At 36.2% G+C, this 15,779-nt stretch overlaps 2 protein-coding genes across 3 annotated transcripts; both read left to right on the top strand.

Moving 5' to 3' along the window:
* Positions 1-2,477: 2,477 nt before the first annotated feature.
* Positions 2,478-4,416, top strand: LOC112194065 (60S ribosomal protein L18a-2). Its single transcript, XM_024334329.2, has 2 exons — positions 2,478-3,297; positions 3,766-4,416. Exons 1-2 carry the CDS (start codon positions 3,103-3,105, stop codon positions 4,102-4,104), a joined length of 534 nt encoding a protein of 177 aa, XP_024190097.1. The 5' UTR covers positions 2,478-3,102; the 3' UTR covers positions 4,105-4,416.
* A 4,471-nt stretch (positions 4,417-8,887) lies between these two features.
* On the top strand, positions 8,888-15,491 carry LOC112194044 (probable beta-1,4-xylosyltransferase IRX10). Of its 2 annotated transcripts, XM_024334314.2 has the most exons (10): positions 8,888-9,118; positions 11,534-11,640; positions 11,722-12,207; positions 12,497-12,643; positions 12,758-12,822; positions 12,912-12,981; positions 13,691-13,909; positions 14,515-14,658; positions 14,763-14,898; positions 15,034-15,263. In XM_024334314.2, the coding sequence occupies exons 3-10, from the start codon at positions 11,836-11,838 to the stop codon at positions 15,261-15,263; spliced, it is 1,383 nt and encodes a 460-aa protein (XP_024190082.1). In that variant the 5' UTR covers positions 8,888-9,118; positions 11,534-11,640; positions 11,722-11,835. The 2 variants fall into 2 exon arrangements, with proteins under 2 accessions (XP_024190082.1, XP_040368517.1); XM_040512583.1 differs by having other exon boundaries at positions 11,534-12,207; positions 15,034-15,491.
* The last annotated feature ends 288 nt before the right edge of the window (positions 15,492-15,779 follow it).

The raw sequence follows: 15,779 nt of genomic DNA, 5'->3' as shown, positions 1-15,779 counted from the left end.
TCCCTATGCGTGGATTATTCTATAAATTTTTAGCCAAATTAATAATAGTTTTTCTCTATAGGCAATGTCTTATTTTTCTCATGAAATGTACATATTCTCAACACTCAGATGTTTTTTTTTTTAATACAAACACTCAGATGTTTTGTGGTGAAGAGAATGCATCCTGCCACCACAATTGACTAAAAGCCATTGCCTTATAGCAGATGCAGTGGGAAATCAAATGACACACCATTTGGGTGAAACATCAATTATGGCCAATGCAGCAACAAAATTTTAGTCAACTAATCAGTGATCCCCATGCGCCCGAGCAAATGATTGACCAATTTTCAGTCACCTAAGAGCCAAAATTCACAATGGACACCACAGGCACTTGGCTCTGCAGCCAACGGTCAAATTTTTGTCCTATCTAACATAAAGGCTAGAAAACTTGAGTCTTTCGATATCCAACCCAAAATGCTGTGGTTGTGCTTCTAGTTGAAATTAAAAATCCAAGCTACTAACAAAAATAAAAGGGGAAATGATCGTCTATCCAATTTTGGGGTTAATTAACCCCACTTACCCAAACACTCTAAGAGATTGCCCACTTTACACAATATTTTATATATATTTTGTCCTAATACCCAATTAAGTATTTTTTTAGAGTGGTGCTATTCACACACCCCCTCTATTTTTCTATTACTTTAATTCAATTTATTTTTACAAATTACCCTAACTACCCTCTCTTACAATTCTGATTATTATTATTTTTTTCTATTTGGCAAGTCAATCATGAATTAATTATCAATTTTTTTTTAAATATCCAACTATTACGCATCTTCCTATTAAAATAAGAGAAATGTAAACTTTACATTTTTTTTTTGATGAAACGGGATGAAGGGAAGATCCCTAGCATCACAGAATTTATTAAAGAAGAGAAAAAGAGAACAAGGGAGGGGACATATAAAGCCAAGAACTCCCTAAAAAAAGATACCAACTATTGAAAACAAAATTTCGGAAGACCCAAACGGTCCTCATTACAAAGCGAAGCAATGAAAGGGGGAGATATATTCCACCACACAAAACCATTATTCGACATACCATAGTTAGCCAACGCGTCAGCAACATGGTTTCCATCACGAAATATATGAGATGAACAAAAATTTATCTGAGCAATACTGAACAAACAGTTTTTCCATTCTACTCGCAGTTTGTCCTCATACGAGTAGGAGGGGTAAGACGCCTGCTTTACTCCTTTGTTATCTGGGGTTCCAATATTTCATCTAGCTTATTAAAGTTTCTCGTTTCTTATAGATTGGCAGTGGGTAAGTCTAAGGTATGTTAATGTATGTCATACATTAACTTTTTAATAAATATATATTAAATTAAATTAATTGGTGAAACCTGTTATCCAGGTCAACAGGTTAACCACTTATAATTTGACATGTGTACTTAAAAAAAAAAAAATACCATAGTAAGTACTCATTTATTGTTTTATACATAAATTATTCAAAAACTTGTAATGAAGATCGTAAATGTAGTAATTACTTTGATTACAGCTATAATTATCACTAAATACGTTCAATGTGGTTGTTTGTTGTAAAATGTCTCATCGATGATATAATTTACAAAAGAAAGGACTCTAGTTACAAAAAGAACAATTGGATTACAAGAATAAGGACTTGAAAAATTTTAGGTCTAATATGATTATTTACCATATAAACAAAGCATTTGTTGTAGCAGTGGTAAAGTGATCCTTTTTTTTTGTAAATAGAATCATATTTCAAGTAATTATCATAAAAACAACCATAATTACAACGTTATACCTCAATTGTTGTAATTTATAATAAAATGCATTGTCAAATGAGTAATTATCTCATGGATGATGAGATTTACACAAGAAAAGTATTAAGTTACAAAATATAGAACTTTAATACACAATTAAAGACTCGCACCTCATTTACAATATATACATAAAGTTTTACCACTTTGACAGCAATTCGTTGTCACATTAGTAAAATGGTTATGAGACCTGTAATATAAAAAATTACCATAAATAAGAGCTTGATTACTACTTCTACAATAATTCTTTGTCTCATTGATCAAATAGTTCTCAAACTTGTAATATTAAAGAATTACCACAAATACAACCTTGGTTATTACTTTGGACCTCAATTGCCTTAAAATCTAGAAAAAAACATTGTCAAATAAGTAAATAACTCTTAAACGACAGTAGTTACAAAATAGACAACCTTATTACGCTATAAAGGACTCACCGCAAATTGACTTAAATATATGACGTTTTGCCATTATAGCAACACATTTGTTATTTTATTAGTAATGTGGTTCTGAAAACTAGTAATAGTGAAGTATTAACACTTATTACAACTAAATTACCACTTTTTACCACAATACGTTCTTCACCTCTATTATCGTAAAATCAAAAGAGAATATGATTAATTTAGTTTTTTTTTTTCTTTTTTTTCATCTCGAGACTGAGGATGGCCCTCATTCTGACCTTCTCTATCTCCTTTCTTTGCCTCTGTTTCTTCCTTCTTCCTTCTTCCTTCTTCCTTCTTCCTTCTTGGTTGAAATTCTAGCGTATCGGAGTCATGGTGGCCTGACCATCGCTCGGCTATCACTCCTCCGCTGCAATTCTCTCCATCCTCTGTTTCTCTTGTGTTTGAATTTACAGAAATCTAAGCGAAGAAACCCCAAAACCCCCAAATCAGAATTCCCAAACCCTAAAATTTTCAATCTCTCTTACCACCCCAAATTCTCACCACCTCGACCATTCGTGCATGTCTTCATCGGCTACTGGAGTCGCCGGAAATGCAAAAGAACCGCCGGAACAGTAGAAATTTCTCGGCTTCGATAGAGCTCGTCGATGGAAACCCAAGCCGGTGGAAACCCAAGGCATAGAATTGGTCGCGATGTCGAGAGGAGTTGAATGAGACCTGTGCGCCGCCGTTTATTGGCTGGACGGAAGATTTCTGGTCGGGTCTTCTTTGCGGTTTCCGGGTTCGAGAAACGGGTCTCCAGCACTTCGCGGTTGCATGTTGTGCAGGTGGAGCGAAAGTGAGAGAGGCCTCTGAGATCGTAACCGTCTTCTCTAAATTCGCAGACATGGTTGCTCTCAAGTTTCACCAGTACCAGGTGGTGGGTAGGGCTCTCCCCAAGGATGCCGAGGACACCCCCAAGATCTACCGCATGAAGCTTTGGCACACCAATGATGTTCGCGCCAAGTCCAAGTTCTGGTATTTCCTGAAGAAGGTGAAGAAGGTGAAGAAGAGCAATGGCCAAATTGTTGCCATCAATGAGGTTATTTTCTTTTCCATTTTATCGTTTGAATTCATATTAGGCTCTGTTTATGCAGTATTAGCATCTCCTGTTTTGTCCTTTCACATTTTGTTGTATGAATCAAATCAAATTATGTTTATTCACTCTGTTTCAATTCGGGCATTAGGTGTGAAATGGAAGTTAATTATGTCCATTTGTGTTTTTGCTTAGTGTTGTTAGCTCATTTCGCATTTTGCCCGTGTTGGTTATACACATGTTTCATTTAAACCATAAAGAATCAGATTTTCTGTGTATATGAATCTACATTGGTCTTGGGTGCTGGTTTTTCTTCACAGAGTTTCTGCGGAATTGTACTATTTTGTAATCGTTGGTTGTGATGATCTCTTTTGTATTGCATTGTAGTTGTTGAAATGAGTTTTTTAGGTATAATTTTGAGGATTCTTTCTTTTCCTCTCTGGGTCTTGAGTATTTGGTTGGAATTGGGTGCAGATGTTGGAGAAGAAACCTACTGTTGTTGAGAACTACAGTATTTGGTTGAGGTATCAAAGTAGGACAGGGTATCACAACATGTACAAGGAGTACCGTGACACCACTCTGAATGGGGCTGTGGATCAGATGTGCACTGAGATGGCTTCTCGCCACAGGGTCAGGTTTCCTTGCATCCAAATCATCGAGACTGCCACGATCCCAGCTAAGCTTTGCAAGAGGGAAAGTACCAAGCAATTCCACAATTCCAAGATCAAGTTTCCATTGAACTCTGACGATGCATTTATGTCAGATTATGTTCGAATCCTCATTTTACTAATCGTGCATTGGACTGCTAACTGAAAGAAGTACTAGTTGCATATTGAACTTCTAACTTGTGGAATAGTGGTTTAATGTTATTGGACTACTGTTGCATCAGCTTGTTCGCATCATATCTCATGCAAATAGATAATCCATGGAAAGCCTTGTATGAATGCTGTTCGATAGAATGTTGGATAAACAAGGCTTTTAGTTTGTCATCATCCAAATGTAACTTGCAAAAGAGTCTGATAAAATGAAACTAGTTGTGCGCTATTGGTTATTTCTTAGCTTTATTCTTTGAGCCACGAGGCCGATCAGGACCTCACAGCGGCATTTGCAGTAATAAAGGTAGCTTATGAACGATCAAAGTTAAGAGAAGCTGCATTATTGTTTCTGGAAAATTAAACCATGCATGCGGCCAAGTTCGACGTAAAAGTGGTCCTCAATCCCTCATGGTTTTTATAAACCAGACGTGGTCCATTGCGCAAGTGTACGTATGTTGAAAATTAAACCAGACGTGGTCTCATTCATTCAATGTATAAATATCTAAAACTGAATTACTCCATTCTAAATCTTCAAAATGTGGTAGAGGCTAGCATATACTTGGGGCCAGACTGGTAGAATAAAGAAAAAATGATGCTGAAACCTGCTTTACTTTCTAACGTTTTCATGGCTATAGTTGGATTCAAATTGCTGGTAGGACCTGGTGTTCTTGGTTGCTGTATAATTTATTCCATCTCTCTTGTTAACCGAACATGTGATTGTGAAGATTGAGTAATTTGAAAAACGTTATGTTATTTTCATAACTGCTTCATACATGGTGTGCTATTTTTCTTGGAGGGGTATAGAATGTCAAACTAATACTCTTTTTTTTGGTCAACCATGACAAACTAATCTGTGTTTCACTATCTATGGATTATATAATTGACTCTATTGAATCATCAGAAACATTTTTTTTGGATACAAAGCAATCTATTGAACCAATAACAGTACAAAGAGTATGAGACAGCTAAGTTGCTGAAGGATATGTTTTTGGCATCAAAGTCGACTTCACAGGAGGTTACTTATAGTAGAGGGAAAGATCTAGCATTTGATGCTCTGAAGAGGTGAATGCTTAAAGCTTAGCTTCTTCTACATGTTAGCGTAGGATCATACAAAGATATCATCTCTGGTGAAGGGTATGAAAATTATAAATGATATTGTCTGTGTGGACTCCATGAAAAGCCAACTGTAAGTCTGTAACAACGAAATGAGACTTCTGATTGTAGACTGAGCCTGGATACCTTTAGATATTTGTCTGTGTATTCAAATCAAAGGGTGTAGGTATGTGTAGCAACAACCATTTCCATCATACTATAGCGCACCCATTTTTCTCAAGATACTAGGTACACTCCTTTTGTGGCAAGGGATATTGAACTATGTCATATCAAAGCCTAATTATGAGGAAGGAATTGCTGTGGTAGGGCAATACAATGCAGCTAAAATTTCATTAGAACACAATTGAATGGAGAAGGGAATCTCGAGCAATAGAGATAAAGCATCGGCATACCTGCACTTTGCTGAGGGTTAATTCCAACACCATCTGCAAAATAACAAGCAACAAGTGAGGAATGACAGAAATCTAATATCAAGAGGTAGACCTTACAACGGTGATGCTCAAATGTCTATAAGTGACATAAACTTGCTTTTCTTGATTGTTACTCAGCCAGTTACAAGGAATTGGGGAAATTACATGCCAGGACATATAAAAGCAACAATATTTGACCACTCAAGGCATTGATAGCCTAGGATTAAAGACCTCTTGCCGAGAGTCGCCTCATGAATTCGAAACTGTTTTATCATTGTATATAAAGCTCTATCCTTTCTCATTCTCCCCTCGATTCAATAATCCCGATTTTAATTCCAGCCTAACATCACTTCCCTCCTCTGTACATGGATTAAAAGTCCCTGCTCTCAATTAAAGACTACAGCTTCCTAAATTCAGAGGATCTAATCCAATCATTAAAGTATCGCCGTCACTTCCCAGAAACCAATAGCCCTAATCTGATCAATAACCTCTAAATTCAACTAACAATCAATCAAAATTTCCAAGCATACACGGATCATCAACTTCAAAATCACAAGCCCAAAAAAAAAAAATGAAGATGCAGAGCCCAGAAAGGGAATATACCGTTGGTGATGATAGCGCTAAACCCTAAACCCTAAACAAAGTTATCAGGCTAGGAAGATATACTGCCTTGGATCCGAGTAGAAAACAATCTTGTGTTTGTTGGAACTAGTTGTGTGTATCCAATGTTCCAATCCACCTCTATGCGGATTGTAGTTTGTTGTAAAAAAAAAAAAAGAGAGAGAACAGTACAAAGAAATCAGAAACACACTCCACACCTTACATAGAAGGTGGAATACGTCTGGCATCAAACAACATAAAAGGAGAAGACGAACAAACAGAAAACCTAAACCCATCATCTAGATGATAATGGTGCAACCTACCACTACAAAGTCTTGTAATCGCAGCTTATAATCACGTTTATATTATGGCCTGTCTCTTAGTTTCATCTGTAAGGCACTGCAATCAAGAAATGTAACTAATTCCCAACAAAGCTCAACTTCCCTAAAACCAGCAATTAAAGGATTCTACGTACCTGACTATTGATTAAAACATCCAGTTGTAGTGGTCGTTCTTTCTCGCTTTGTACATGAACAAAATGTCGTTCTTCCTCTTTTCCTCGTCTTCTCCTCTTTTTCAATTTAGGGTTTTTGTTTTTTAAATTTCATTGTAGATATGTAATTCAAAATTTTGAAAAAGAAAAAAAAAAAAAAAGATTTATAAAGGCTACCTGGTAAGCAGGTCACCACTATTGAATATTTCTGACCATCAGATATATTTAACTTTTAATTAAATCTAACGGTCTAAAATATTCAAAAAACTTGATGTATGGCATACGTCAACATATGCTAGAATTTTCCGATTGGCAGTAAGCCATTTTCATATGCAGTATGCAAATTTGGAAAATTTTTGGGCACAAAAAAAAAGGAGTATAGTAGAAAATTAATTGAACGAGACTTACCTGAAGGGTTAGACAAATGCAAACACACGCATAATCAATGGTATGAAACTCTTAATATAATGTATTTTAGATAACTGTATTGAAAGAACACTCACCCATAAATAAAAGTTCAACTATTAGGATGAAAAGAACACTATACTTTGGATATTACTTCGGGTATATAACAAGTAGATCCTATGCAATAATATCTCAAATGTTGCAAATACATCCAAAGAAAATACAATAGCACTTCAGTCGAAAAATTGTTGTCACATAATGGCACTACGAATTTGCAACAAAACATAAACAGAAAGAGCACAATGTTAGTCAATGCAAAGTTTTATAATGGATATCAGTAGCCACATAAACTTTCTTGATTACTTCCTCATCGCTCAAAACTTAACTTCTTCGTGCAAAATCTAAAGATCATGGTCAAAATTCTGATGTTAGGAAAAAATTTGAATCATCAACCCTACATAAGGTTTTAAGAACATTAGCTAATGACTTAGAAAAATAGTCTACCTCATTAAAATTGTCAACGTTCATGAAGCACAAAGGTGCTCCTCATTTTAGTTAATATTTTAGTTGCCCTACAAAAGTAAATAAGACAAAACACTCAATTTCCTTGATTACTTCCTCATCACTCAAAACTTAACTTGTCCAAGCTAAATCTAAAATTGCATGCTCTGTCATAATTGAACTTCAAAGCATCACAGTAGAGAGATGAAATGACTATGCTAGAGAAGTTTTTGATGGAAAAGAAAAGAAGGAATCACAAAGAGTTTTGAAGTCTTCGTTGATGTGCGGGAAAATAAGGGTTTAGAATTTGGCGATAATTGACTTGCAAAACAGAAGAAAAAAATAATCAGAATTGCAAGGGATGGTAGTTAGGGTAATTTGTAAAAATAAATTGAATTAAAATAATAGAAAAATAGAGGGGGTGTGTGAATAGCACCACTCTTTTTTTTATATTACTTTTTACTTATTTTTAGGACAATTTTGGCCTCTCCTTTTTTTTCACTTAGAGAGAGAAGTCATCAGAGACCTTGCCGGACTTTGGTGACCGGTGGCCGGATGCAGACTCTAGTGACCGGTGGACGGATGCAGACTCTAGTGACCAGCGGACGGACGCGGACTCCGGTGACCGGAATCCGGCCATCAGACTGGTGGTCAGATTTCGGCGTCCGATTTTATTGCCACCTAATAATACCCAATAATCATATTATTGTCCCCCAATAAACATATTATTGCCCCCCCAATACTCTTTTTATTGCCTCCCAATAATCATATTATTACTCCTAATAATCATATTAGTGCCTCCTAATAATCATATTATTATCCTCCAATAATCATATTATTTATCTTTAGTGAATTGCATAAACTCCCAAAACCAAAATGAATGCACTACATGCGCAATTGATCAATTTATATGTTCAATTATGCATGTTCACTTTTTTTTTCTTCCCTTTCCCCATTCTCGAAGCTCACAGTTTACCAAAAATAAAAAATAAAAAATTGGCCACCCAGAAAATGCTCTGGGCACCAACTGGAGTATGAGACTGGCTTTGTTTTTTCGTTGGTGCTTTGGAGCTTTGACTCTGAGATTGTCTATTCACCCATTGGCGGTTTGGAGGTCTGGGTTGGAGGACTGGGAGACCACACTATCCGAGACGGCAGCGTCTCCGGGTCAAGATCAGTTGCTGCTCCGGTGGATCTCAGGCGACGTGGATAACACGTCTAATATCCGGCTGCAAATTGGCGACATCGAGTTCAACCTCGGTTAACTGTTCATCGCTGTGCAAAATGAAGTGTCACTTTTGCCCTTGCTGTTTCGCTCAATTACAAGTTTGCCATTCTTTCACACGCTTCTTACGCGACCCTTTTTTTTTAGTCTGACGGTGGTGTTTTAGAATAGAAAAGACTGGAGCAGTGGAAGGCGATAATATACTGTTGGAATCGGGAGAGTCTCCATTTTGTTTGTATTGATCTTGAAAGCTTCGCTATCGAAAGTATTGTTTCCCAAATTTTTATGTTTTTTCATTTTGATTGGATTTTTTGTTGTTCTGTTCTGATTCGGGTTATTGATTGTGGGTTTCGGAAATTGGGAATTGAGTTATGTTGGGTTGTGGTTAGGGGCTTGATTTTGTTTGATTAGCTTTTACGGTTAGGGTTACTGAATTGGGGGTTTTCTTGGGTGATTGAATTTGACTTCTAATTTTAGAGTTTCGATTCCGAGTTTGCTGAAAAGCTGGGAATTGAGTTTTGTCGCTTTGCTGTGTTTATGCTTAAATGAAGAGTTGGCTAATATGATTAATTGAAATGGTAATTGAAGTGAAGTTTTGTAATATGGCAGTGTCCCTTTTTTTTGGATAATAATATGGTAGTCTCCCTTCTACCCATATATATCAGTATATGTGTTCGATCTCTTTCACCAAAGAGTCTAAATAGCAACATGTAATGGTGATGTCTGTTCTTAAAATAAGAAATAGAAGAATGAGTAAACATGACCTGCAGGAAAATGCAATTGATTGAGAGTATTTGGTTGAAATTTGGGATTTTGAGTTATGGATTTGATGTAAGGTTTTTGATTTTGATGGTAGATCGTTGGGATAAGAAAAAGAAGAGGAGAGATTGAAGATTTTGGTCGACTTTTGGAGGAAGGTTTGGGTCTGTCTTCGAAGAGGTTGCTGGGTTTTCGAAGAGGTTGCTGGGTTTTCGAAGAGTTGTGTGTTTAATTTGGGTATATCTTTGGTAACATGAAAGATGATGTCAAAATTGTTTGAACTTTAAACATTTAGTATTGAAAAAGATAAAATTTGAAAGGAAGCTATTTCTGCAATTTTGGTTTTAGTTTTGAGTTTAGGATCATTTTCTGGACTTTGCCCTCAAACTAAATCTGTGAATTTCAAGTGGTGAGTTTTCTCTCCAAACTATTTTACCCCTTTGATTAGTAAAAATATATTCTCTATTACTTCTCCACTTTCTTCACATTAAAAATATGTGATCATGTATCTAACTTTGTTAGTTTTCATTGAAAGTAAATTGTATTCCTCCAGTTAGGTGGATATTGATAAAAATATGACATAAGCATTTCAATGATTTCATGTTGTGTTAAATTCTGGGATAAAGAATTCTGGATCTCTGGAACTTCATGTGCCACTATAACTTGCAGAAACGCTTGGCAACTGAGTCTATTTTATCACTGGTCAAAATGGGGTTTCAGATGCCAAAATCAAAGTATAAAACTTTAGAGCAGAATTACATATTCTTGCCAGAGCTGGCACATCGACAAGCGAAACTCATAAAGAGCTTCAGGGTCATTTCCTCATATCTTTAAGATCGTAGTTATCTTAGGATTGAAGAACAGCAGACTTGATGAAAACCTATCTATACTGACATTCCAATTTAATAGAGTTTGTCTGTCTTTAACTAAGAGTTTATTGGTCTACATTTGTCACTATATTATAGATGATGAATAAAAATTCGAATAATGATACTATATTTGTTTTTGTGTTTGAGGTAGAGCTGTGAATGAATAAATCAAAGTTCAAATGTGAAAAAGAAGATCTCAGTAAATTCTACGCCTTGAAAAGCCTATTTCTCTCAATTGTGAATAAAGAGACATTCTGCTTATTCTTTACTTTTGGGTTTAGGGTTGAATAGAGTAAATTGAGAAAAGCATGTACAACAACTGTACTTTTTGTTAATGTATTACCTGTTGTTGCTGTTTAGGGATGTTCAAAAGTACCTAAACTTTGAGAAGTTATAACTAGAGAAAGACCTGCAATACATAAGTTTAATGATTATTCAATGTCTTTGTATTTGAAGCAAGTGAAGCTTGCAAAAATCCAAAAAGCAAATTACTTTGTTAACTGGGGACAACAATAGAGAATGAATCATAGTAGCTAAAATTTTACCAAGATAAATTCTTGGATTGGAAGATGAAAACAGTGAAAGTCATTGTGGTTGTGATGTTGTCTGCTATCGAATTTTTTTGATTACTATTAAATTTTTAGACAATTAGATTAGTTTGTTTCAAACTTTTTCACATGTTATCTGGTATATAAACTTCTTTATCACCATGTTAAACGGTTTTGCAGTACTGTTTTTCCTTTGTTTTGTTTTTTTGTTTTTGTTTTTTTTTGTTGTTCTCTCCCATAACTTATTTCAAAACATCTACAATGGAATTGGAGTTGAGCTGTTAGAATACACAACCGCAGCAAAGAGTATCAGAGCCAATTCTATGAATCACAAAGTTTCATAGTATTTAAATTAGGCTAAATTCAGATATGCTTGGTGACACTTTGGATAACAAAGTTTTGATGATAAATATTGTTACATTTGGTCAGTTTTTTTTTTTTTTTTTTGGCAAGAAGGAAAGGGACAAATTTAAGTGGTAACTGAATGGTTTTCTGTGTGTACAGTTCATGGAGTCCACTTAAGTTGAAGATGCATTTGAGTCTGCCAATGGATTAGATCAGTGCTAAACCCCCATTGTAGAAACTTGATACAAGCTTGCTTAAAATACCAGGTGTTATCTGAATCTTTCTCTTTACGATTGAAATACCAATTTTTGTAATATGTAAAATTGTAATTGTATTATATTATGTAGATTAAGATCTGAGGGGAAAAAAAATTTAACCCCTAGCATCGCGGGGGAGAATTTTCTAGTGATATATTTAGTCGACGTCGTCCCATTCCGATTCCATCGTCCTCACCGGCAGTCATGCTGGGAAGCGTAAACAGCAAAGCCCGACCATACAGTGCGCAGCACCACCAACAGCCTCTCTGCACCCGCAAGCACCAGATCGGAGCCCTCCTCTTGGTAGCCACCACCGTCTTCTTCACCAAGCTCCTCGACCGCTCCTCACTCCCCTGCTCCTTCACCCCCGCCGATCCCGTCACCGCTTCACGGAGCTCCGTCCACGTCACCAATGGCGGAGACCTCTTGTGGCCCCACCGCGGGTACGGCCCCGTCATCGACCTCAAGATTTACGTCTACGACGAGCGCGAGATCGACGGCCTCAAGGCCTTGATGTCCGGCAGGGATGGCGCCATTGACTCCACCTCTTGCTTGAAAGGCCAGTGGGGCACTCAGGTAAGCATTTTCTATCTGCTAGCTCAATTGCGGTAATGTTTGAATCAGTTACTTTTGCAACTACGGAGGAATCATTGTTTGTTTTTACTGTTTAGTTCATTTGAGGATTAATTGGTGCTCTTTGCTTGAAATTGTTACCTTTCATAGCAAGATTTGTGTGGAATAATTGGTTTCCAGGTCTGAGTTTTTGCTGAGGAAGTTGTTAAATGGAGAAAAGAAATTAAATCTTGAAATGATTAGGAGAAATTTTGTTCATGTGTGTTGATTTTGCTTGATTATTCAAATTTAGGTGAAAATACACAGGCTACTGCAAGAATCGAGATTCCGAACGAGGAAGAAAGAGGAAGCAGACCTGTTTTTTGTGCCGGCGTATGCAAAATGTGTTCGAATGATGGGTGGTCTTAATGATAAAGAGATCAACCAGACATATGTGAAGGTAAAGTCGTTGCGGTTTTGTTTGGACTATAAGTGGTGGGTGTTTGTTGTTCTTCCTTTGCATCTTATAAAGCAATAGGTTGTTATGTTATGCTCACAAGTTCAATACTTACAGGTGTTGAGTCAAATGCCGTATTTCAGGCGATCTGGTGGTCGTGATCATATTTTTGTATTTCCAAGGTAAATTTTGTTTTTCATGAATTATGCTTTCTCCTAACTTTGCCAGAAGTTTTTGTTATTGATGCTCACTTTCATGCTTTACTATGCAGTGGAGCTGGTGCTCATTTATTTAGGTCGTGGGCAAAATTCATCAATCGTTCCATTATTCTTACCCCCGAGGTATTTACTTATTCCAGCATGTATTTTCTGCTTTAGTTATTTACAAATTTGAAAGTGCAATGGTTTACATATATACTATATTTGTAAAGTTGTAGATAGTAGTTACTAGGATAATGTGAGTATTACAGTTCTTAAAATGAAAAAAGTTTACTCTAGATAACTTCAAGTCAAGGGACTTTACCATCTCATTGGCTAACTTGACAGAATATGGCATAATTAAAACAATAACTTTAGATAATAGAGGTCGTTGACGCTTATAGACACACACTTTACTTTTTTGTGGATAAGGTAATGTTCTCTACTTAGATGTCTTGTATGTTATGTTACCTGATTGTGATTCTAGATCATATATTCGAACAAGAGTTGAATGATCATGGTCCAGATTCCTGATTGAGTATGACATTAACATATTAGACTATCAAGACAAGCAGTCTTTCCCTCTCTTCCCCTATGTATTTTATAGGTTATATTAAGAGAGGATGTGCCTGAACGATGTAATGAAAAGAAATGAAATCTTGAACTTCTGCCATTTCATTCTCTCTTCTTCTTAAAATTTTTTGGGACAGTTTGTTTTTTCATATTTCAATTACTTTGTTAGTGGCCTTTGTATGTAAATTTTAACTTGTTCTGCTATAAGAATTAGTTTGGCACAGATAATTGTTTATAGGGGGTAATGACATAAACGTAGTAAATTCATATGTTAGTGCAGGGTGATCGGACTGATAAGAAAGATACAAGTGCCTTTGATACGTGGAAAGATATCATCATTCCTGGGAATGTTGATGATGGGATGACTACAAATGGTGCCACCCTGGTCCGCCCTTTGCCACTATCGAAGCGGAAGTATCTTGCTAACTATTTAGGTCGTGCACAAGGAAAGGCTGGCCGCCTTAAGTTGATAGAGCTTTCTAAGAAATTTCCAGATAAGGTATACTTTATTTCCTTGCAAGTACTGAAGGAGATTATCTCATCTGTGGAATTTATCATTTTCATGTACATTCCAGCTTTAATTGGAGTTCAGTTTGATCATGAAGCTTAAGATTATTCTGATGTTTTACTTACACTGGATGTATTCTGTGGACAAATAAAAGATGCTTCTTATTGAAAATTTTCAAAGGAGGAGCATGATTGATGCACCTCAATAGATGCAACATATAAGTACAAGCATTTTCTTTGTGATTTTTCAAACTGTTATGTTGTAATATCAGATACTGTAGAGGGAAAGAAAAATGACCTTCAACTTCTTTTCTAACCATTCTTCTATCCTGTTGGTGCTTGGGTTTTTAATTCAGATTATAGGCATTGATGTTAAGCTGTGACTTAATTACGGCACTTGCATTTTGTTAACGGCCTGGTCCTTTTCCTGTTGCTAATATTTATAATTATATGTACTGGTTTATGAAGTAGGATTCCTCTTTCTTATCAAATCGCTGATACCATGTTATATCTTTTTGGTTTTGTCTCATTCGACACATTTAATGTTAATTCATGAAGTAGGAATACCTTTAATTCATGTACTGATGTTTTGAACAGTTGGAATCTCCTGAGTTGAAGTTCAGTGGCCCTGATAAATTGGGAAAGATAGATTATTTTGAACACCTGCGCAACGCCAAGTTCTGCCTTGCTCCACGTGGGGAGTCATCTTGGACTCTTCGTTTTTACGAGTCTTTCTTTGTGGTCTCTCTCTCTCTCTCTCTCTCTCTCTCTCTCTACATGTGTATATATATATACATATATTATACCAGTACTGTGGAAATAATTTTTTTCTGGTTCTGCTACAGGAGTGCGTTCCAGTGATATTATCGGATGAAGTAGAACTTCCTTTCCAGAATGTTGTTGATTACACCCAGATATCGATTAAATGGCCGTCAACTCGAATAGGTCCTGAGCTTTTGCAGTACCTAGAGTCAATATCAGGTGAAATGCAGAATCCCATTCACATCTTACTTTGGTTACTGTATACTATACCATCTTTCCAAAGAATAAGTTCTAGTTCTCACCATATAAACATTTTGTTTTGTGTCTTGGTTGTTGACTTTTTCTTTCTCACAGATGAAATCATAGAGGGAATGATAAGCCGTGGTAGACAAGTAAGATGTTTATGGGCCTATGCTTCAGAATCAGCTTCATGTTCTGCAATGCATGCAATTCTTTGGGAACTTCAGAGAAAAGTCAGGTTGTTTCACCAATCAACTGAAACATTCTGGCTGCACGACGGATCTATTGTTAATAGAGACGGGGTCAAGTTTTCTGATTGGAGGCCTCCAATGCCCTTGCCTTGAGTATGCAACATTAGGGCCCCCTTTATACTTTCTTTCTCCATTTCCAAAGTTCATATTTGCGCTCATCTTTTCCTTTTTCAACGGTCCAAATTTTTGTTATATATTGTTTATTGATATTCTTTTCATTCTTAGTGATATAATTTCCAGGGTTTCCCATGTTGTAATTGTAGAACATCTCTGAGAAAATGATATTGCAGATGTAACTGAATTTTTTTGAGGTCTGCCTAATTTTCAATGTTTTATCTTTTTGTTACTTTGTTATCATGCTCGTCTAATGGGGCTCCGTAGGCACAACTCGATTTTATTCTTTTTTCTTTCATTAAACGTCATTTGCATTCGATTTTCGAATTTGGACCTAGGGTAAATTATCTGGTTATCAAGAATTTACTGAAAAGAAGCAAAAAAATTTGACGACAAATATGTCTGCTGATTACGTGATTTTCATGGTCTTCAGTGAAAAATGACTTGTTCTTTCTTCATAGTAGTCAAGTTGACCCCGGAGCTATCACAATCCAC

The sequence above is a fragment of the Rosa chinensis genome, chromosome 1 (genome assembly GCF_002994745.2).
Source record: "Rosa chinensis cultivar Old Blush chromosome 1, RchiOBHm-V2, whole genome shotgun sequence".
Lineage (NCBI taxonomy): Eukaryota > Viridiplantae > Streptophyta > Magnoliopsida > Rosales > Rosaceae > Rosa > Rosa chinensis.
This window is presented reverse-complemented; position numbering and strand designations above follow the sequence as displayed.